Below are 24600 nucleotides of genomic sequence, written 5' to 3' on the forward strand. Positions count from 1 at the left end.
CGACAGCTGCAGAGCAGGCTCTGCTGTTGGGTCTACAGAGGAGGGCTGTCACCCCGCTGCCTGGTTTTGCTGCTCTTGCCCCAGCCCCTGATTTTCAGTGTCCCAAGAGCTTGCCACTAGATCTGCCACCAGTGCCTAGGATGTTGCTGGCTCCTGCACTGTCGCCTGTTCCTTTGCCTGCCGCTCCTGTACCAGTCCCTGCCGCCGTCGTTCCTGCCCCCACCCCAGGTTCCTCCGGACAGGTGCAGCCGAGCCCTGTTGCTTCGGCAACTGCCCCAGCTCCGTCCTGGATGGAGGACCTGACGGTGGTCCTGAGGAAGCTGACGAAGAAGAGGAGGAAGAAGAGGAAGGTGTCGTCATCGTCGCCTTCTTCGTCGTCATCTGCAGTCGCCTCTTCCCCTTCGACTTCCAAGGCTCCACAGCCGAGGAGAAGAAGGCAGCCTCCTCCCCCTCTAAGGGTCTGTGCCACTCCGGTGGGACAGTTGGGGTTTCCGCTGGTCCTCCTGTTCCTTCGGGAACGGGGCCCGTCTCTCCTTCAGCAAGGAAGAAGAAGACGTGGACCAGAGGAGTACCGGCCAACACTGGTACCTCCTCGCCTGACGCCAGAGATTCTGCCTCGGTGCCAGGAACCGTCTCGGCCGCTTGTTTTCGAGAGGTACCGAGTGTACGGTCGCCCACGGGTGACTGTGCAGCCAGGGTCCAGGCAGCTGAGCCTGCTCGCCGCCAGGACCCAGGCACGGAGCGGAAGACTGGTGGGCGTCGCCCAGGTGACTCCCGCCAGGCCGGCGATCGCTCTCATGGCGATTTGCAGGTACCCAGGGTTGACACGACGGTTCCTCCGGATCGTTTGCGGGCTGAGGCGAGGAAGAGGTCCCCTTGGTCGCACCTTGGCACGCCGTGAGGACAGGCCTTGCTCCCACCGCGACAGGGACCGGGCAGATAGGGGAACTGGCAGCAGCTCTCCTGACGCTCGGGACTGTCACTATGATTCTTGGTCCAGCAGTTCTCCCCCAGGGGAGCTGCATGACTAGGCCTGCATCGCCACCGCGGGTTGACGATCGCCTGCAGCCCCCCCAGCACACCGGTTCTGCCGGTGGGCAGGGCGGTAGCACCAGGTCTTCCTCTCCTATTCCTTCAACTTCCTCGGGCTACACCGGGAAGAGCGAGGCAATCAGGAGCGATCACGAGGAGTGCGCTTCTTGCGTTCTCTCCACGAGGGCCTACGTACCTAGCACGGTCCTAGGACCGACCAGATCGTACGCACAAGTGGCTGGAGGAGACCATGAGGGGTCTGTTGTGGTTCCTCCTGTGGAAGGAGGAGGGTCTCGGGAGGCGTTCTCTCTAGATGGCCTTAACGGTCCATCTCCGCAGGACGCAGTCACTCCCGAGACCCAGAGGTCGTTTGCAGAGGTTATTGCACTGATTCATCAGCACAGTGACCTTGGGGAATGATCGGCGCTTCCACCCTCCGAGCCTACATCTAGCCTGGAGTCGTTCTGGGGTCCTAAGAAGGAACCCAGGACGACGGTGGGTCTGCCCCGATCAGCCTTGTTGACTAAGACACATTTTTCTATTCCAAACTCCATCCTAATGTCCCCAGATACAAACCTTACAGTCTGGATTAGGGTATCTATTTCCTTGATGCTCTTACCCTACAGCTTGATGTCGTCCATGAACATCAGATGGTTAATTCTGTTGCCTCTTTTCTCGAGTTGGTACCCAGCATCCATCTTCTGCAGTACTTTTGTCATGGGAATCATGCCTACTACGAAGAGTAGTGGGGACAATGAATCGCCCTGGAAGATCCCTCTCCTGATATTAACCTCTGCTAGTCTTATTCCAGAGCTTGTAAGTATTGTATTCCAGTTGTGCATTGTATTTTTGAGGAAGCTGGTGGTGTTTTCCTCAGCCCCATATATTTTCAGGCATTCTATTAGCCATGTGTGTGGTATCATGTCGAAGGCTTTCTTATAGTCTATCTATGCCGTGCTTAGGTTGGTTTTCCTTCTATTACTGTTCTTCATTACCATTTTGTCTATCAGGAGCTGGTCTTTTGTGCCCCTACACTTCCTTCTGCAGCCTTTCTGTTGGTGGGGGATGGTGTTTGTATCCTCTAGGTAGTTGTATAGCCTTTCACTGATGATACCTGTTAGTAACTTCCACATTATTGGTTGGCAGGTGATAGGCCTGTAGTTACTGGCTATATTTCTCTTACTCTTGTCTTTCTGGACTAAGGATGTTCTTTCTGTGGTCATCCATTTGGGGGCATGGTGATTTGTGATACAATGCTGGAGTTGTCTGCTATTCTTGGGTGTAGGGCCTTGAAGATTTTGAGCCAGTATCCATGGACTTCATTGGGACCTGGGGCTTTCCAGTTGGGCATTTTCTTTAGTTGGTGTCTGACTGTGTCTGTCGTGATGTCAGTGAATCTTTGTTTTATTCTCCCTGTTTCTTCAGCCTTGACTTCCTGGAGCCATGTTGCATATTTGTTGTGTGATACCAGATTGCTCCATATGTTTTCACAGAGTCTCTTACTTGGTTCGGCTTCAGGAATTTCTTGGTGGTTGTCTTTTCCTCTTAGTTGGCTGTATAGTATTTTCTGGTTGGTTCCGAATAGTTTGTTCTGTTGGTATCCCTTATTCCTGTTCATGTATCGTTGGATCTTATGTGCTTTGGCCTTAAGCCTCTGTTTTACATCTTCTATTGTGTTGTTTAGTCCCCTCTCGTGTACTTTGTATTTCTCGTTGAGTTCCTCCCTTGTTTTCTTGCTTCTTAGCCTTTTTGCTGCCATCTCTTTCAGTTTACTCAAGTCAGATCTTATCACCATGATTTGCTTTTCCAGGTGCCTTTTCCAAGGCGGTTGCTGTTTTGGTTTCTGTTGGGCTGGTTGTGCTGGTGGTGTTGGTGTTCGTGTCCCCATCAGTTCTGCTACTAATCTTGCTCCTGCATATGTCAAGTTATTTGTTTCTGTGATATTGGTGGTGTGTATTAGTCTCATTATTTCATTGACCTCACTTGTTTTCTCCCTTAATTTCTTGGTGTTGTAGGCTTTCATGGAGGGGATCTTTGTTCTCTATGTATCTGGCTTCATCCATTGTCTGATCTTTTCTAATCATTCCGTCCTTTCTGTTACTTTGTCGGTGTTTCTTCTTGTGTCATTGTTTGATACCTCATCCTCCCTGTCGTCTTCTGTGGCATCGTGTCTCACTTCGTCGTCTTGTAGTTCGTTGCCGTGTGTCATTTCCCTTTCCAGTTCCTCTCTTTCTGTTGGCGAGAGCCAGTTCTTTTTCTTTATGTTCCTTAATTGGTCTGCCAGCCTCTGCTCTGTTTTGGGGGGTGTTATTCCTCTCATCCAGATGTTGACCAACCTTCTTCTATATCCTCTCTCTGTCGGGTTGCTTCTGATGTAGCATCTCCATATTTCCTTATTTTCTTCTCTTGTCCATTTCTTCCTCTGGTTTGCTTCTGTAGCTCCAGTCTCTGGTTGTTGGTTACTGTCGTTGTGGTGGTCAGTTGCTGGATGACGACCTCCAAGTACCTGACCGTCCTCCCCTTCAATTGGCCTGAATACCTGGCTGCCAGACGAATCTCCACTGTTCCCAGAGGTTCCATTTACGTTGTTGTTGTTTAATTCTTCATTTCTTTCCATCATTGCTGAGTTTTGCTATTTAACCCATAGCTGGACCCTACCCCTTCAGGAATAGGTACTCATTTACAGCTGAGTAGACTGAGGAAATTATGGTAAAGATCCTTTTCCAAGGAATCAACGCCGAGGAGAGCGGTCACCCATCCAACGACTGACCAGCCCCAATGTTACTTAACCAGTCAATTGACGACCTAACCCACTCTGCCACGGCGCCACATATAGTTGTTATTATTATTATTATTATTATTATTATTATTATTATTATTATTATTATTATTATTATTATTATCATTATTTTTATCAATTGAAAATATTAATAAACATTATACATACATACCATAAAAATCTCTCATCTCAGTAAAAAGAGAGAGAGAGAGAGAGAGAGAGAGAGAGAGAGAGAGAGAAGAAGAGAGAGGAGAGGAACCACAATCCCTCTCCCTCCCCTCCTGTCACATCACTTGATATATTTGACAGCTGTTGGACCTCAGCTTGGCCCTGAAGTTCGAAAGAAAGATGCGTGAAGACTGGGATTTCCTTCATTCTTACATAATTTTTTAAATATGACAAATTTTTAACCAATTTGTATTTTTCATAACTAACAAACCTGAGGCCTTAAAATTAGGATAATACTAACCAAGCTGGAAACCGGTAGAATTAATAATAAACTTTTGAGATCCAGGGACTATTGGCATCTATACCAGGTCACGAGGTATGTAGTACCCAGAATGCTGTTGGGCTTTTATCTGTTAAGACCTCAGGTTTGTTAGTTATGAAAAATACAAATTGGTTAAAAATTTGTCTTTTGTTCATATACGAAACAAACATTCGGTCTTAACATTAGGATAGACTTACTTATTGGTGGGAGGTAAGTCTTTATAACTGACTGGGAGTTTGCCACCTTTATCCATTTCCGAATTGTAGATGTTGTGATGGTAATTGCTTCATAGCAAAGGAAGTTAAAGGGAAGGAAAACACATTTTCGAGAAGTTCGGCAGTAAGGAGGCTTTCGCGCTCGTGTTAGAGGCGCCTGTTCTCGCGGCTGTTCTAGAATCGGCAGGAGTGTTGTGGAACTCGTTGGGACGTGAGAAACGCCGCGATTTCTGATGCAATACCTCGTCTAGATTCATCTAAGAAGTTCTAGAAATCCATGGAGTCTCTGAAGTTCGCCGTAGGCTCCGCCCCCCCAGAGTGCCGTATAAATACGACGGTCATAGCAGGAGAAAGAAGAGATCGTAGGAGTGAGACACCAGTTAGTCAGAGAGAGATATCCTCAGTAAGAGCCACTGGTCAGAATATCAGTGAGAGATCAGCAGCAGAGATCGTCAGAGAGAGACTAGAGAAAAAAAGGAACCAACGAAGGATCAGAAGAAAAGTTGCTCGGGAGTTGGTTGGATACTGGTCTAGTCGTCTTCAGGAGCGGACGGCCGTGTTATCTCGACGTCGAGCAGACTTCAGAGAAGAAAAGGTCCTGCTAGAAGTTTTGGGAAGTTCCTGCCTTACAGGTAGACTATTTTCTGCAATACGGAGTCAAGAGGACGTCTGCAATCACCGTTTTCCTTTTGTGAAGCCACCGCTTCGAATTGCCAAATTGACTAGCAAGTATTTGAATTGCCTCACTGTTCCCCCAGTTCATGCAGTGTAAGATTCTATCTTTTTATGTAAATAGGAGATACCATTCTGCATTTACCTATGTTAGTAAGCTTGTAAATAAACCTTTGTTGTGTTAGTGTTTCTTTCTATGTTCGTATCCCCAGTTTCAACTGTTGGTGTTGAAATTTTTTTTTTTTTATTATTTCATATCGAACCTGAAGCGGACTTCTCTCAGAGGCCGTAACATTGTGGCGACCTTGCCAGTAAATTTCGACACCTTAACATTGTGTCGACCCTTGCCAGGATATTTCGGCACCATAACAGATGTATTCTAAGACAATGGACTAATAACCTTTGAACCAAAGATACATGAGAATCTATTGGTTTTCCTCCCTGGGTGTTCATATGATGCCATGGTTTATTACCTTACGGAAGATGGAGAACTCTCCATTCTCATAAACCACTGCTGTCCCTTGTATCTGGATCTATTGTGACCCCTCTCTCTCCCAATTATTAGAGTGTGTTGCTACTGAAAAGTATATCATACTATACTCTGGATTATCTTTACAGTATGGCTGACCCCCTCACCTGCATCTAGTCCGTTCCAGCTCATGATGGTACTCTCCTTCATACTGCCCGTAGGTAAAGGAGTAGAAAGAAAATAGTAAAGAAGAAAGACCAATCATCTCATTCATTCTACTTTCATACCTTCATCTTAGACTAGACACAAACTGACCTGCCAGGGGTACTGGATGAACTATACCACCTGCTGGGCCGCCACCACTGGACCCAAGGAAAAAGTGTCCAAGGATCTATGGGCAACATCTTTTAAATAAAAGGAAGTGAAAGTTGTTTGGCGTTGCCAAATACCAGCTTTCAAAATCCTCTCCACAGACATATTTTTCTTGAATGCCAATGAAGCGCTCAAGCCCCTTATGTCATGAGCTCTCGCCCCCTCCATGGTATTTGGCCCGCTGTCTTCTGTCATGTATGCATTCCTGATCGTTTCTCTCAGCCAAAACGATATTGTGTTCCTGGACACCTTTTTGTTCTGTCCTGTACTTACTAACAGCCTTCGGCACCCCAGCCTGAGATGCCTCATTCTTCTTAAGTACGCTCTTATTACTCTGACAGGACAAAGAAGCAATTCTTCCTTGTCATTGTCTACAAATTCTGCCAGAGAAGGTATGGAAAAGGAGTCGAATCTGCCATCCACTACTGATGGGTTTTGAGTTTTGGCTACAATTCTGGGACAAACTCAAAAACATGGACTTCCAACCTCTCGAATGCTTCACCACATATGACAGACCATGTAGTTCCCCCACCCTTTTGAGGCTAGGGCCAATAGGAAGACTGTCTTCAGGGTCAAGCTTCTATCTGTGGACTGTCTCAATGGCTCTTATGGGGGTTTAGTAAGACTACTCAGTACCATGGTCAAATCCCAATCTGGAGCCTTTAGTTCCTTCAGGGAACAGGACTGCTCAAAACTCTTCAATAACATAGCCAACTCCCATGAAGAAGAAATGTCCACGTCTTCCATGCTCAGGACTAAGGCTAGAGCAGCCCTGTACCCCTTTACAGCAGATACAGACATATGGCTTTCTGTCCTGAGATATATCAGAAAATCTGCCAACTGTTGAATGGTTCTGAGTGGAGACAAGTTCCCTCCACAACACCAGTCACAGTATGCTGGCCATTTTCCTTGGTAGACCGCTGCAGATGACCTGATATTTCCTGCCATCTGTGTTGCTGCTTTCTGAGAAAAGCCTCTCGCTCACAGGAGATACTTGACAGTCTCCACCTGTGAAGTGATAGGGACTCCACGTGCGGCTGACATAGTAGGTTGTTCCACTCTCTCGGCACGTCTATTAGGAGTTCCAACAGATCCGGAAACCATTCTGCCTTCGGCCATAAAGGCGCTATCAGAGTCATTTTGAGGTTCTGAGACCACATACCTTGTTCAGAACCTCACGGATTAGGCAAAATGGAGGAAATGCGTACACGTCCAGATTGTCACATGGGTGTTGTAGCGCATCTTCTACTACTGCCTCTACGTCCGGGACTACTGAACAATACATTTCCAGCTTTTTGTTGTACCTTGTTGAGAATAGGTCTATGATTGGCCTTTCCCACAATATGAACATTCTGTTCACTACCTCATGATGCAAGGACCACTCCGTTCCTAGGATCTGATCCCTCCGGCTCAACTTGTCGGCCACTATGTTTCTTTTTCCTGGAATATATCTGGCTCTGATGTCTACTAAGTTCTCTACAGCCCACTGATGAAGTTGAACTGTCATCAGGTGTAACTGCCGAGATACCAGTCCTCCTTGCTTGTTTACGTAAGCTACTACTGTGGTGTTGTCCAACATCAATACCACTGATTGCCCCTTCACCCTCTCCCGGAATTCCTGAAGTGCCAGAAACGCTGCTTTTAACTCCAACATGTTTATATGGAGTTCTCTGTCCTCGCAACTCCATTTCATTGAAATCATCAGCTCCTCCATGTGTGCTCCCCAACCTTCGAGTGACGCATCTGAGAACAGCAAGAGGTCCGGAGAGGGTTGGTGAAGGGGAACTCCCACTGTCAGATTGTTGTCCTGCACCCACCACAGTGGGTCTTTCCTCACCTCTGTCGACAAGGGAATTTGCTCGTGGGTGATCTACCATTGGCGACCAAAACTCCTTCATCCTCCATTGCAATGATTGAGGGTGTAGCCTCCTGTGTGGTACCAGCTTCTTCAAGGAAGTTAGAATTCCCAGTACTACTTGCCACTGTCTTGCTGGCTGTGTTTGCTTTTCCAGAAAGGCATTCACCACTTGTTTGCATTTCTCTACCCTCTGGTCTGCTGGGAACACTTTGGCTTTTACTGTGTCTGTAATCATACCCAGATACACCAGCCGTTGACTTGGATCCAACTTTAACTTCTGATTTATCACAATGCCTAGGCTGTGACAAAACTGCAGAAGGGTAACCCTGTCGCGAAGAAATTTTTCTCTGGACTTTGCTATCACCAGCCAGTTGTCTAGGTATCTTATTAGCCTGATTCCCTGAGCATGTGCCCGTGTCGACACGAGAGTGAATACTCTTGTAAAAACTTGCAGAGACGTTGTCAACCCAAAGCACAGGACCTTGAATTGGAAAACTTTCTCTGCAAGACAGAAGCGGAGAAATTTCCTGGAAGACTGATGGACTGGGATCTGAAAGTATGCGTCCTTCAAGTCTATTGTCAGCATAAAGTCCTTGACCCTGACTGCTGCTAGAACTGTCTTTGGGGTCTCCATTCTGACTGGTTTTTATTATAAACAGATTCAAAGTTGATAGATCTATTACTGTCCTCCAATCCCTGTTGGCTTTGGGGACAAGTAAAATGCGGCTGTAAAACCCCTTTGACGGAATTGATATTTGTTCCTCAGCCCCTTTTTCCATCATCTTCTTCACTTCCTCTTGCAGAATAAAAGCTTTCTGAGATTCCTGAGCATAGGTGAGGTGTGGTAATGGTTGGAATCAAATATCCAACTTTGAGAACTTCCACCACCCACTGCTCCGCTCCAAATTCCTGCCACACCTTCCAGTGATTTGCCAGGCAACCCCCTACTGGTGTGGCTGAGTGATGAGAGGCGCCCATCCTATCGTCTTGAACCTCTCCCCCTTCCCCTAATACCCCTTTCTCTGTTGGGTCTATTGTGAAAGGGCCGATGAGCTAACTTCTTTTGGGGAAGAGGGTCTTGTTGCTCTATTAGAGATGTTATATCTCAATGTTTTCTTACGAGGTATTTGCTGATGCCTTAGCTCATTAGGACTAGCCTGACTTCTAGGTGTTTTCCTAACTGCCTGCTGTACTAATCTGTCGTTAGTGTCCATCCTTCACCTATCTATAGCATCTTCCAGTATGCCCTCCGGCAACAGCAATTGAGACTTTAGGATATTCCCATTCCTTATTGCCAACAGGGAATCCAAATCAACAGTGCGGCTTAATCTAGCCAAAGCTGCATCTCTCCTCATCAACAGGATATTAGCCCAAACATTGGCACTTAAATTTGTCAGGTACGCAATTGCTTTGGAACCTGATTGTAGCAATCTGATAAACATTGACTCATCCACTACTTTTTTCATTACTTCTGAGGATGCAATTTTTGCCACTGCTGTTGACCAAAGGTCTAACCAAGAAGCAGTCTGAAAGATAGAAGAAGCTGTTGCTTCCAAAGTAGCAGCCTCCTGACAAGTCATCGAAGGGCATTCCATCTTTACTTGATCCAAGGTTTAAGCCAGTTTTAACTTTACCACATCTGAGCTAATTTGTCTAGATAGCAAAGGAACCATCGGTGTCACATAATATTTCCTATGTTTCATCAATGGAGGGGAAATAAACTTAAACGATCTATTCGATCTTAAGGAATTATCCCTGCCAGCAATCCATGTATTTATGTGCTGTAAACCTGACTCCGCATGACTTGAGCAAGGTAAATCATACGACACCTTCGTATCCTTTTTCAATCCAAATACCATGTCGATTCCTGGAGGAAGCATACTGGCAGGTGTCTCCGTGCTCCTCGAAAGGTTATTGAATTGACGAATCAAATCAACCACCTCCCCATATGAAGCCAGAAACTCCTAGGTTTCCCCTTCCTCCAGTTCCAACATATTATGTTCAGCTGCAGGAGAAGGTAGCTCACTCCTATCCTCTGACTGACAAACGTTCGGGTGCATCATGGCCATCTGACCCTACGACCGCGGCATCTTTGATCTCTGATGGCCGCCGTTGGCTCAATCTTGAATAGTTAGTAGGAGAGTGTGACAGCCTAACTTCTTCTCTACTCACAGATCTAGAGCAAGAACCCTGTCTATACCTCCAAGATGAAGCTCTCTCGAAACCGAGCTAATTTCCTCTCCAGCTCTGTTAATATCATCTCCAACAACCGTCGGGAAGTCGGCCTTAATCTCTCATCGAGTCGAACAACCCCTCCCACCAGCGTATCAGAAGAGGTTACCAACTCCTTATTATTTTCGACCTTAAAAAGTCTCACAGGCAAAACTGGTATCTGCTCTCCATTCCTTGTTGAACTCTTCACACTCATCGTTGATTTTACCAATGGCAGTGTAGTCTCCTAAACTTTGTCATCACTGCTGGCATCTCCACGGCGGCTGCTATCTCAGCGACCGTCTATGCTTTCTCTCGTTCAGACGCCTGTAAATGACTTCATCCGTTAGCATTAAGCTTACCAGCCACTGGCTTCTTTACCTTGTTGCTGACCGGGATATGACAGTCCTGGCTTGAAGATGAAGAAGAGTTTACTTTTCTCCTCTTGGCCCGAGGATCAGTCATGAAGTCCCGTATCCTCCAACAATTGACTGGTACACACAGTGACGTCATCGATAATTTCTTCGTGATTGTGTGTACCAAAGAGTCAGAAAGCGTATTCGGCTCTAAAGGCAACAAAGTAGTCAGAGAAGCAGTAGGCTGTGACGTCAGCCATGTCGGTGTGTGACGCAGGTTGTGACGTCACCACTCTTGTAGGGAGAGACTGAGCGGCTGCTGCTGGCAGCCCTGCGTGTGCTGCAAAACTACTTCCGTTCTGCATCGCTGGAAACATTGATGTTGTCGTTGCTGTGGCATTAGCTCTCATAAAATGCAGGCCAGGGGGATGAGGAACATTCATCGTTCTCGGGCCCTGGTGGAAGCGTGATGCCATATAATGAGAAAGCAACCCCTCCAAGGTTGGTACGCCTGGTAGGCCTAACGCTGACCACGTTCCTTCCATTCTCTGCGCATCGGGAGCCGACACCTGGAACAAAGATGGCGATGCTCCCCCTCCTTGCTAGGAATGACATAGCGTAATTATGCATAAAATTACTCAAAACCCCTCCTGGCGTTTCCAATACCGAATCGCTAAAAGGAACTGAAGGAGTATGGGAAACATCAAAAGCAGGTGACGAAACATATGGAGCAGTCTGGTGTATTGCCGATACAAAAGAAGCCGACGACGCTTGGTCATCCAAAGATGGCGGCATCTCCTTTCTTTTGTACTGGCCGTTCCCATAAAACTTCATCCACTGTTCCACCGACCAACCACGACAAACTGGACAAGGATTAGTAATTGTACATATGTTTTCTCTGCACCTACTACAGGTTGGATGTGGATCTGTAGACACCGATGTTAAAAATCTTGAACAAGGAACCCCACTCACTCGAGGGCATTTCCTTTGTCTCTATCGAGAAGGCGGTAGGAAAGCAACTGTCGCGTCACGGGACGCCAAGGGCATTCTGGGTACGTACTACATATCCCATGACATGGTATAGATGCCAATAGTCCCTGGATCTCGCAAATTTATTATTAATTCTACCAGTTTCCAGCTTGGCGCTAGTATTATCCTAATGTTAAGACCAAAGGTTTGTTTTGTATATGGACAATTATGAACTAAAATCTTACGCTCTTTACATTAATATTGATATTTGAAAATTAGTAAATCATTTATTTGTCATACAAAAAACACATCTTTGTAAGAGAGAGAGAGAATTATTATTATTATGTGATATCATTTAATCTTATTAAACTTACTAATACAGTATTGATCAATATTAATATTTTAAAATTATGAAATCATTTTTGTATCATAAAAATGTATTTAGGCATGAAAATAACATCAAAATACACTAATTAGTGATTATTTATCATTGGAAAACCCTGCGAATAGGCAAATCCCCCACAAATAATGGGTAGATATATGTTCCAGAGAGAAATCCGTGAATCTTTGAGTCCGATCAGGAGAACGCGAATATGGGGGCCCACTATTTCTTATGGGGATATTTGTTTCATATTTCGAACAAATTGTACTTCGAACAGCCTTCTGGAACGGATTAAGTTCGAAGTACGAGATACTACTGTACAGTAATTAGTAAATATTGTTCTATGAAAACATTCGTGAATCAGTGAGTTTTCTACGAGGTAAAGGAGGGACCCACTACGTATTATCGTTTTTTATTCTGCTCTTCATCGTCCATCTTCTCATTCCCAGACTTGCTTTTTGTGCTGATGAGGAGAAAAAAGAAGGGAAATTGTTAGGCCTCACGTAAAAAGTTCAAAAGGTTTTTCTTGTTTACTCGTCCTCATTGCAAGCCAGATCACTAGCCCGAAACTATTACGTATTCCTCTGTCAAGGCAGTTGCGTCTGTGTATGCCCAATTTAAAGAGAGAATGATTCTCTTCCCATCCTTCATGTGCCTTCAAAGCCTACACATCCCCCTTGCTCTATCCATACTGGATATGTTGCTAAGTATGTGTTGCAGCTCACATTAGCCACCCCCCCCCCCCCCACACCCCATCGCATATTGCTGAGGAGTTGAAACTGTCCTTCAGGAGAGGGGATAGGTTTTGTTAGCATAATAGTTGGCCAACTTTCTCAAATGTGGGCAAAGGGAAAATGAAAAGTAAAAGATATCACTCATTATAACTTGCTTCAATATATATTGCTAAGACCCTGTGGTACTGCTTGTGTATGGCAGTAACTACATATGAGGCAAGAATTGGTATACAGTTCCTCCCTGCAAATCCCAGAGTTGTTTTCTCCATCTTTATAATGTATTTGTGTGTGTGTGTGTGTGTGTGTGTGAGTGAGTGAATGCACAAGGTCAGGTGAAAAAGGGTACTGAAATTACGATGGCCCTAGAATTGTATTTTTAGTTTTAATTGTGGTATCACTAATATGTTTTATAATGCTATGTGAGATAATTACTATGTGATGTTTTATTTTAAGAATGTATGTAGGAAGGTGTCAAAAGCCTTGTTTAAGGTGTACTAATGATTGTTGCATTTCATGAGTAGTATAGTTTCTTTTATTATTGTTTTATCAATATATTTTGATCAGTCTGAGAGTATAAAAGTAACTTGACTTGATTGGCTCATCCTAAATTGCCCATCTTGGCTAAATTTTTTCATGACTTTGGTATTGGATTGTAGTATTATGTAGTATTATTTTCTTGTCTGATCAATAGAAGTGGGTTGCTAGGTAGATTATTATATGTAGATAATGGTACAATTCATATTTTTCAGATAGCATTGAATGGGCAGCATTTTGGAGAATTCAACCACCTAACCAATCCTGCAACTCTATGCTATATGAACGTAGCCAGCTCTAGCCAGGATCTGACTCTTGCTTGTGTTTGGATAGAAGATCCAAATCCAGTGCCACCACCAGTTCAGGCACCTTATGCACAGGCTCCATTAGGAGGAACACCCTACCTTCCTTCTCCAAACTATGGGTCTCCCCCACCTTATTCAGGTGGTCCTGGGTATGCTCCCCAACCAAACACTCCTGCTTATCCACAGTCAGCTCCTCCAGGCCAGTATGGAGTAAGTTTAGAAAATACTATTCCTTTTTGTACTGCCTTCCTTTGTATATATATTCCAAATTACTACTATTTTTCCAATGCATGAGATTGGCTTTTTGTTTGGTAATTTTTGTTTTTTTATATATGTTAAGTGTCTGTATTTACACTGGATGCATGCTTATTTAATTTAATTACCATGCTACAGTGTGGTGTTTAGCTGAGTGGATTTTGGAATTTTTTGGATTTTGGAACTGTCGGATCAGGAGTGTAATCAAACATCAGTACTGCAACAACTGCATTTTTTTCAAGTGTTTTCATTGTGGCAGGATCACAAGCTTATAAAACAAGCCGTCAAAATCCCCCCACATAAACTTAACCAATCCGGCTGCCAAACTCACCCTCAGCCACACTTTCCTCTTTACACTAAGGACTACACGCAGGACAGTTGACATACCTACACACAGAACAAAAATCACAAGCACATGTACTCACCCAACTCCAGATACTCAGGGCTATGCTGTGCTGTCCGCTGGTCGAGGTTGCTGAGACACCAACAACCGTCACAAACAATACACAACCAACAACAACCAAGGATCACAAAACAACAACAACCAAGGACCACAACCCAACAACTCAACAACACAGCAATCAGGGACCACAACTGCACAACTCAACAACACGACAAGCAAACAAGGACTACAACCATAACAAAAGACCACTGCACAAGCAATCACTAACAACACAAAAAAGCAACAACACAACAAGCCAACACACACACCAACTAATAACATAAAAAAATCACAACAGCTCACCAACAACAACCCTCAACATCTCACATATAACTCCACAGAACCTCATAACCACAACAAATCTAACAACACAGGCATTACAACTCTAAAACAAACAATATCAAATTTAACAACAAACTAAACAACAAATCAGTAGCACAATTTAACTGACCATCAATGCCTTCAATACTCTTCACAGACCGCTGCCGACACTACTGCACCAGCAGACACTACTGCACCAGCAGACAACCTAGAACCCACCAACAGCCAATTGAATTGCTAACCATCCACCCACCAATTACACACTCTCTCTCTCTCTCTCTCTCTCTCTCTCTCTCTCTCTCTCTCTCTCTCTCTCTCTCTCTCTCTCGTTACGGCACTTCAAAGCAAAAAAAGCTGAACACATGATCATGCTTTATAAAACGTATGTACCTAGTCCATTTGAATATTGCAATATGATATGGTACCCACACTACCAAAAGGATATTGCACAAATAGAGAGTGTACAAAGGTCCTTTACAGGTAGAATAGAAGAAGTTAAGTATCTTGACTACTGGGAAAGACCACAAATTTTACAATGATATAGTCTAGAAAGGAGAAGAGAATGCTACATGATAATACATGCATGGAAACAGATAGAAGGAATTGCCAGAAACATCATGGAGCTAAAAATATCAGAAAGAGCAAGCAGAGGTAGATTGATAGTGCCCAAAACTATACCAGGAAAACTAAGGAAAGCACACAGGACATTAATTCACTATGCACCAACATCGACAATGCAGCGTCTATTCAATGCGTTGCCAGCTCATCTGAGGAATATATCAGGAGTGAGCGTAGATGTGTTTAAGAATAAGCTTGACAAATATTTAAGCTCCATCCCAGACCATCCAAGATTGGAAAATGCAAAATATACCAGAAGATGCATTAGTAATTCTCTGGTAGATATTAGAGGTGCCTCACACTGAGGGACCTGGGGAAATCCGAACAAGATGTAAGGTCTGTAAGGTAAGGTCTCTTACGGAAAACCAAAAACATAAATACATACTACACGATATCAACAGCAACACAAACCACGAAACTCTCTCTCTCTCTCTCTCTCTCTCTCTCTCTCTCTCTCTCTCTCTCTCTCTCTCTCTCTCTCTCTCTCTCTCTCTCTCTCTCTCTCTCTAGGACGTTATCAAGTTATCAAATGGAACTCCCATAACTCCTTTATATTTCCTCCCCCGTTACATTTGACAATGTCTCCTTACACTCGCAACACCCACACTAAACAGCCCTCCGGAAAACCCACGGATGCTTGGACGCAGGGCCCCTGGATCTTGTTTGAGGGCACTTATACACACTCAGTTACACCACCATCCACTTCTCCAAGACCACTTCCAGTCAGACTCCCATTACCATCTCCCTCACTACTATCCTCCAAAATCCCATTCACTATCTCATCTACCCTCTCCAACTGTTGTCCTAATGTATCTCATAATAATTCTGCCACCAAATCACTTACCTCATTTACACTCCTGCCAAACTCCTGAAGAGACTCATTCTTACTGCCAACCACGTCCTCACAACTTGATTCCTTTCCTGCTGAAATCTCACTAAACCCTGACAATTCAAACCCACACACGCTACACATATCATTCATTCCCTCTAAGTCCATCCGTATTACATGTCTTATCCACCATTTGCACTCCAACACTAACACCCTTATCACGCCGCTCACACTTCCTCCTTCCATTCCTTTCTCCACACTCTTCCGCCTCCTCCCATACTCAACCAACACCAACTGTCGATCTCCCATGCCCATTTGTTCACTGACACTCGGCTCATGCTTATTCACTTTTAACCACTCACTCATCCACACACCAGAGGACCCACCCAACTGAATCCCCTCTACTTCTAGTTTCCCGAATTCCCAACCTGACTCATCCTCGTTCGTGTACACACTCACTACATGACCTTCCATTCCACATTCAACACGTTTCGCATGCTGTTCTTTACACATCCTAGCATAATGTCCGTTCTTCCCATAGTTGCCAGAAACTACGTTCATACAGGTACCCCGACATCCACTAGCTATGTGCCCTACCTGTTCACACCTGTAACATTTAGTATCCCTATCTTTCTTACACTTGCTCACTAAATGCCCCATTTGCCCACACCCGAAACACGCCCCTAACGCCCACTGACACTCATTCTTCTTGTGTCCTGACTTACCACATCTGTAACACTGCTGCTCTCGCTCACAACTAAATGACCCTCCTACCTCTTTTAGGGCAAACATTACTTGCTCCAACGCTCCTATCAACCACTTGCTCTGCCATTTGCTTCGGCCCTTCTAAAACTGCCTCCCTATAGCTCTTAAACTCTGGCATAACCTCAGCTACTTCAGTCCTAACACTAACACTTCTACTCTCTTTCATACACCTTTCGAACTTGTAATCCTCTACTATTTCTAAAATCTTTCATGTCAACCTTTCATTCGTCCATCTCATTTTCTCCTTACGTTTTAGATTCATAAACTCTCATACGCTCTCTGGTACAGTCCCCAACAACTTTCTCACTAACTCCTTACACTCATTCATCCCTTTGTCCCCAAACTTTTTCCTAGCTAATGTTTCCAAACTGCACACATACATTGACAACTACTCACCAACATTCATTCTTTCCTCTTCAAAATCATGCTTTCTCCTATATCTAATGCTACTCTTTATCCTCTTTGCCTGTTCCACAATCCTGGCTTTCACACACTCATACGCCACATTCCCTACACCCATCATTACCCCATACATAACAAAAATCCTGTCAAGAAGTTACCTAACTCTCTTGCCCAGACTCTCTTATTATTCCCATACTTAGCCACACAACACTTCTCATATTCCTTTAAAAAGTCCTGTATGTTCCTACTACCATATTCCTCGTATTGTGCACACCGGGTTACCTCTCATATGCACAGCCTTTCGTACTTCCTGCTCACTCTCACTCACTTTCACTACTTCGATCTGATCCCTCTTAACCTTGTCTGAATACAATGAATCAACTTCCATACTAACATCCATACTCTTGATTACAGTCTTCTTACCCTTCTTTCTACCCACCTGTTTCCACTCACCGCTATCTAAATCACTCTCAGCCCTTTCCCCAATGTATTCAGTCCTAGTCTCATCCTGTCTGTCACCCTTACTAACCTTCTTTTCCTTAGTCTTCTTTTCCTCATCCCCCTTCTTATTCTTGTCCTCAGGTTTATCTTTATCCTGTGTCTTCCCCTTCTTTCCCTTACTTATCACAACCAAATCACCTTCATCATCCACTCTCATCCACTTGTTCTCTCACTTTCTTAATCGCTCCTGGCCCGTCACAAGACCCAGTAGGCCTACCTCCCACAGCTCCCTCTCCCATCAATCCCTTCATCTCCTGCACTGCATTCATCATTACTCCGAATTTTTCATCCATTTTCTCAACCATTCTCTTTTCCTCTCCTTTCACCTCTTCTTTCATTTCCACTTTTGCACTCCTTAGCATTCCTCTCATTTCCTCTAACTTGCTCTTCAGCTCCTCACACTCTACCCTCAACCTCTCATCTCCACTTCCAATCTTTCCTTAGCTTCCCTTGCCAACTGCAACTCCTCCTTCAGCCTTTCCATCTCCTTCAACCCTTCCATCCTCACTTTCTCCACCAATCACACAACTCACTACCTCAATAGTCCTGCACCTGCTGCACCAGGAGTCCCTGTTCGGGCGCCAAAAATTCAATGTGGCGGGATCACAAGCTTAAAAAACAAGCAGACAAAATCCCCTCCACATAAACTTAACCAATCTGGCTGCCAAGCTCACCCTCAGCCACACTTTCCTCTTTACACTACGGAATACATGCAGGACACCTACACACAGAACAAAAAACACAAACACATGTACTCGCCCAACTCCAGATACTTAGGGCTATGCTGTGCTGTCCGCTGGTCGAGATCGCTGAGACACCAACAACCGTCGCAAACCAACACACAACCAACAACACCACAAAAACAACCAAGGACCACAACCCAACCACACAACAACCAAGGAACACAACCCCACAACTCAACAACACAACACAACAACCAAAACTCAACAACACAACAAATGAACAAGGTCTACAACCACAACAAAAGACCACTGCACAAACAGTCACTGACAACACAAAAAAACAACACCATAAGCCAACACATACACACCTACTAACAACAAAAAATGACAACAGCTCACCAACAACCTTCAACAACTCACAACCACAATAACTCACATATAACTCAACAGAAACTCATAAGCACAACAAATCTAACAACACAGGCACAACATCTCGAAAGCAAACAATATCAAACTTAATAACAAACTAAACTACAAATCAGTTTTCAGCAAGATAATTCCTTTAACAGACAAACCGCATATAATGGGACACCTCATTTTAGTGTCTGATGCAGAGTTACTAATTTTGTATTTTACTCTCATGAGACCAGCTTCATCAATAAAAACATTATGCTTTGTTGCGAGAAATATTGTAAGGAAGAGGGCATTCCTTTTGGGTGGCCTTACTCTTAAAAATCTTTCACCATTTCATTATTACTTGAATTCACCTTGATGATGTACAGAACAGTTCTGAAGACAAAAGGACGGAATCTGAGACCAACAGCAAACGCAAGAACCTGTGTGGTGTGCCTTTTTGTAACATTGATATACCGTAAAAATGTACATATAAGTATATACTGTATCTTGAGGCTTGATTATTACTAGCAGAAGTGTGTTTATAAAGTTAAAAATTTTGTTAATAAAGGGATTTTGACGTAAGGAAAAATCTATTTCTGGGCGATTGGTTCGTGTCGCCAGCGAAATATCCTTTAATCCATTATTTCTAAGGTAAATGTACTAACACTACCAGAGAATAAATAAATAAGAAAAGGTCAGTACAACTGACTCGCTCACCCTCCAAGAGGGTGTCGGTATGAACACTATGGCGAGTGAGACCACTACCACGAACCGCTTGCCAATAGAAATCTCCCACTACAAAATCCCCACAAGAGGGGAGCCGACCCAAGAAGGGTGGGCAGCAACTACTACTACTCCATCCCATGCTGCCGACTGCTGCGCCTCTGGTGGCCATCCTGAAGTTAGCAGACAATCTTGAGCGATGGATGGGCAGGGCGGGATTTCGCTGGCGACACGAACAATCGCCCAGAAATAGATTTTTCCTTACGTCAAAATCCCTTTTCTGGGCTCAGTTCGTGTCGCTGCGCGAAATCGTACCAGAGAAATAGCACAAGATTGTAAAGAATAAAATAAAATAGACAAAAAGGGTCTCAAATAAAAGATAACATAAAATAAAGAAATATAATTGCTACTATATATACATATACACAATGATACAAAATAGAAATATTACTTTATTAAATTACTTAATGTTAATATAATCTTCCTTAAAATTAACTTAAATTTAACATATATATACAGGGCTTACATGGAATATATGTTGAGATTAGTATCTGTGTAGTTATTATGTACAAAGAAATCAAAGCAATTATAACAATAAACTGAATAGAACAAACTTCAATAACAATATAATAAAGGAATGTATATGACATAGTATACAAAACCCGTAATCATTATAAAAACGATGTGACCCCTAGCATAAAAATAAGGGGAACACATCAAAGAGATCATTATATACAATCAATTGTGAGTGACCCTAGCAAAAAAAAAAAAGGGGCACTCACTATACCATCATAAGAGCAGCTAAGACTCAAGGTAAACGTAGATGAACATGGCAGGTATAGACGGACTGTTGGGTGAGATAGGTAGAAAGGAGGACTGGATCTTCTACTAAAGATTAAGCAGAGTCGGGGGAAACTATGTTACCCGCCGCAACTGCTGAAAATTTCAGAGCTTCCAAGGACTTTAAGTAATGACGCTTAAATACTGTCGGCGATTTCCATCCAGTATATTTTTTCAAATCATCGAAATTCATGTGTTGGAAATAGTTAATTGAGGTGGCTACTGCCCTGACATCATGAGCTTTAGGGAAGGAGTCAGGATTGGCTTGCTTAATAAAGTACAGGATCTGCTGCCTGATGCCTTTAATAGATAAAGTACCACCTTTTTTAAAAACTCTCTAAAGAGAGGACCCTATGAGGATAGAGGAGGTCCTGGACAGAAAAGGCTCCGTAAGGTTGATACTGGGCAAAGAGAATATCCATCTTGTGGAATGGGTACAACCTTCCATGGTTCCCACCTCATCAGAGGATCTTCATTCTTTGCTATAAAACTACGTTCCGGAGAAAGTAGAACTTCCCCTGTGGGAAGAAATTCAACATGATCCGGATCCCTGGATAATGCCGACAGTTCTGAAATTCTAGCTCCTGAAGCCAAGCTTAATAAAAATAGAGTTTTTCTTAAGAGCATTATAAATGAACATGTGTTATTATCAGTTCTGAAGCCAGCTTTAGAACATCATTTAAGAACCATGATACTGACGTAGGCCTTACAGAAGGTCTAAGTCTAGCACAAGCCTTGGGAATAGATGAGAAGTAAGAGTCTGTCAAGTCTATGCTGAAACCAAATTGAAAAATCTTTTTCAAGGCTGACTTGTTTGTCGTAATAGTGCTAGCTGCTAAGCCTTTTTCAAATAAAGATCTGAAAAAGGATATAGCTGAATTGATTGTCATGATTCTAATGTCTGATTCTCTCAGGAAGGTTGCTAACTTTTTGACTGCAGCGTCATACTGTCTCAAAGTTGAATCTCTTTTATCAGATTCCAAGAAGAGAAATAGTGAGGATCCAATATTCGCATCTCTTTAGCTGCAAACTTCATGAAATCCATAAAGTTAAGGTTTTGAGAATTCCTGAGGAAGCGAACACAGTCTTCGTTTGCACTGACTGGGAGAGCCTGGGATTGGGAATTCGAAGAGGACGAAGACCCAGTTCCAGAATTAGAGGGTACCAATTGCTCTTTGGCCAGTCTGGGGCTACTAGAGCCACTTGACCCTTGAACGTTCTGAGTTTGTTCAGCACTTTCAGGAGAAGATTCACTGGAGGGAAGACATAAATCTTCTCCCAGTTGTTCCAGTCTAGGGCCAGGGCGTCCGTGGCATAGGCTAGAGGGTCCAGGTTGGGGGCCACATAACATGTGAGTTTGTGGTTCGCTTGGGATGCGAACAGATCCACTTGTAGACCTGGAACTCTCTGAAGAATCCACTGGAACGAACTGTTGTCCAGTGACCATTCCGACTCTAGAGGAACTGATCGGGATAGAGCATCTGCTATGACATTTCTCACTCCAGCTATATGGGTGGAGGAGAGGTGTTGCCAACTGACACCCCCCCCCCCCCCCCCCCCCCCCCCCCCCCCCCCCCCCCCCCCCCCCCCCCCCCCCCCCCCCCCCCCCCCCCCCCCCCCCCCCCCCCCCCCCCCCCCCCTGTCCGCCAGGGAGAAGATGGACTACCATGACATGATTCAGATTCATGACGTGATTTGGAGCCTCCCCTGTTTACACAATGGACTACCCACTGCGCTGTCTAAGACTCGCTTTATGTGGAGTTCTTTGGCGACGTAACCTTTTTAGAGTCAAGAACACCACCATTGCTTCCAGTACGTTTATGTGAAGCTGACGGAACTGGGGTGACCAGGTTCCTTGAACCTTCTTGAGCTGAGAATATCCTCCCCAACCGCTTAACGAAGCGTCTGTGTGGATGGTAATCCCCGGAGGAGGAAACTGAAGGGGTACTGATATTGACAAGTTCTTGACTTTTGCCCAAGGGCGTAGACGATTCCGTAGAATCTGAGGGACTGAGGATAATTGTCCCTGGACCCTGACATTGCTCGTGAGCGCCAGATTCTGGTTAGGTCTTTCAGTTTGGCTTTCATCAAGATGTTTGTCACTGATGCAAACTGGAGTGAACCCAGAATCCCTTTCCTTTCCTGGGTTCTCCTTGAAGCCAGTTTGTGTCCTATTTAAATTGCTTTACTGACTTCGCTATTTCTTTCCTCTTGGCTGATGGAATCGACAGAGTATGGGAGGATAGATTCCTTGATGCCCAGCCACTGAAAGTTTGACTCCGGAGTGAGTCTTGATTTGGTCCTGTTTATCTTGAAGCCTAGATATTCCAGGAACCGGATTACTTTCAGTGTTGCTTTGTGACATTCCTCGACTGTTGGAGCCCAAACTAGCCAATCGTCGAGATACGCTACTACCATAATCCCTTGCGATCTTAGTTGTTGGACGACCACTTCCGCCAACTTCGTGAACACCCTGGGTGCTACGTTGAGACCGAAGGGAACTACCTTGAAGGAGAATGCCTGATCTCCTATCTTGAAGCCCAGATACGGGCGAAAGTGTCTTGCAATAGGGATATGATAGTATGCGTCTGTAAGATCGATAGAGGTGGTGACGGCCCCACGGGGAAGTAAGGTCCCGCACCTGCGAGATGGTGAGCATCTTGAACCTGTCGCAGCGAATGCCAAGTTTAAACGGGACAAGTCTAAGATTACCCTTCTTTTTTGTGAGCCTTTCTTTGGAACGCTGAACAAGCGCCCTTGAAACTTTAATCTGTTGACTCTCGCTATTGCTCCTTTCTGAGGATGTCCTCCGCATACTCGTCAATTCTTTGGATGGAAGTTGGCGGAAAGGTCTGGGTGGGGGCGGATTCGCCACCCAACTCCAACCCAGGCCTTTCGACACAATGCTTTGTGCCCATTTGCTGAATCCCAGTGGTGGCGGAGAGAAACATCCTCCCTCCTACCTGGAAGTCCTCATTGATGTTGGTAGCCTCCTCCGCCGGGCCTCCCCCCTGAAGTGTTTTCCTCTATTAAGGGACCTTCCCGATCCTCTCTGACGAAAGGATCGCTTACCTCTGCCTCCCTTACCCGAGCGGTCATACTGCTGAAAGGCCTGGCCTTCGAACACTTGGTTGAAGGCTGGGGAGAGCAGCGTAAAGAGGTGGAAGGTTGAGGCTGGGGGGAAATCAAATACATAAATAGGCTGTGATTGGGCCTTGGAGGTAGAGGGTTGGGCTGCCTGCACCAACGGAACAGCCGAAACCGGCTGGGCAAACCGTTGCTGTTTCTTTTGGTAAGGCTGGAAACGTCTGGGTTTCTTCTGAGCCTTACCCTCACAGCTTGATCTTGGCGTCTCTTTGCAGTGAGAACCCCAACGATCCTTAAGGCTGGTTGGTTAAGCCATGTGTTAGCTTCTGCCTTGGACCTCCTTTACCATTCGCATCTGGGAAGAGGTCTGCTCCCCAGATGTTTGATGAAAGCAACTTATTCGGTTCATGCCGAATAGTTGCTTCTTGGAGGACATGCTTCCGACAATTTGTTCTGGCTGTGGCGAACTCGAACATGTCAGACTGCACCGTTTGAGTCAGTGATTTGGTGATCAGCTTGAACAGTGGCTCAGAACCATAAGAAATGGTAGCCACCTCTGTCATGGCCATGGTGTTGAGAGACCTGGCCAGCCTAGACTTGGCATCAAACTCTGCCTGAATGAGGCTGTCTGGGAGTCTAGGCAGCTTCTCACAAACTGCTCCATAGCGCAGTCTGGTTTGAGTTTGCCCGCAGAAAAAGTGTTGGGCAGGTCTTCCCACAAATCTCCGGATGAGGGAAGTAAAGGAGATGTAGGGTCCGCTTCCTTCAGCTGCGGTAACGAGTCCCCCTTTTGGGCCGCTGGGATAGTGACCGTAGCTATCTTCGTAAGGAAAGGCAGCGGAGTGCCCTCTTCCATTGTGAAGATTGTGAATGGACTCTTAAAAGGCTGTATTTTTGTATTTAAACAATCCATGTCCTCTAAGCACCTGAGCCATTCTCTTTGAGCCTGGTCACGTGAATAGAGGACTGTCTCTTTAGGGACCTTATCATCTCGCGTCATGGCAGCGGCGGTGAGCCTGGCGTAGCCGATGAATGGCGGTTGGAGATCCTCCGGGTAGAACTCGAAGTCCTCAATCCTTCGAGTTCCACACTCCGGGATAGAAATAAGCCCGTCTTGGAAGGGGGCGTATGACGCGACCCTCCAGGGATTGTTCATAGTGAACGGAGGCAGAGAGTCATGTGGTGGCAGCTGAGCTATCCCTGTGCCGAAAGGTGGGGGAGTAGCTAGCGGAGCTTGGCTTAGTCCGGCGATAATGTTATCCTGGGAGTTGATCCTATCAGACAACCGGGAGAACATCTGTTCCATACTGTTCTTGAGAGACCCAACCAAATCCCCCATGTGTTGCAACAGGCCAGCATT

At 44.9% G+C, this 24600-nt stretch overlaps 1 protein-coding gene across 1 annotated transcript in view; it reads left to right on the plus strand.

Moving 5' to 3' along the window:
- LOC135201854 (galectin-4-like) overlaps positions 1-24600 on the plus strand; it is a 218109-nt gene that overhangs the window by 73195 nt on the left and 120314 nt on the right. Inside the window, 1 exon segment of the mRNA XM_064231146.1 lies at positions 13289-13588. Within this exon segment, the coding sequence (XP_064087216.1) occupies positions 13289-13588 (300 nt within the window).

This window comes from Macrobrachium nipponense, chromosome 28 (assembly GCF_015104395.2).
Source record: "Macrobrachium nipponense isolate FS-2020 chromosome 28, ASM1510439v2, whole genome shotgun sequence".
Taxonomy (NCBI): domain Eukaryota; kingdom Metazoa; phylum Arthropoda; class Malacostraca; order Decapoda; family Palaemonidae; genus Macrobrachium; species Macrobrachium nipponense.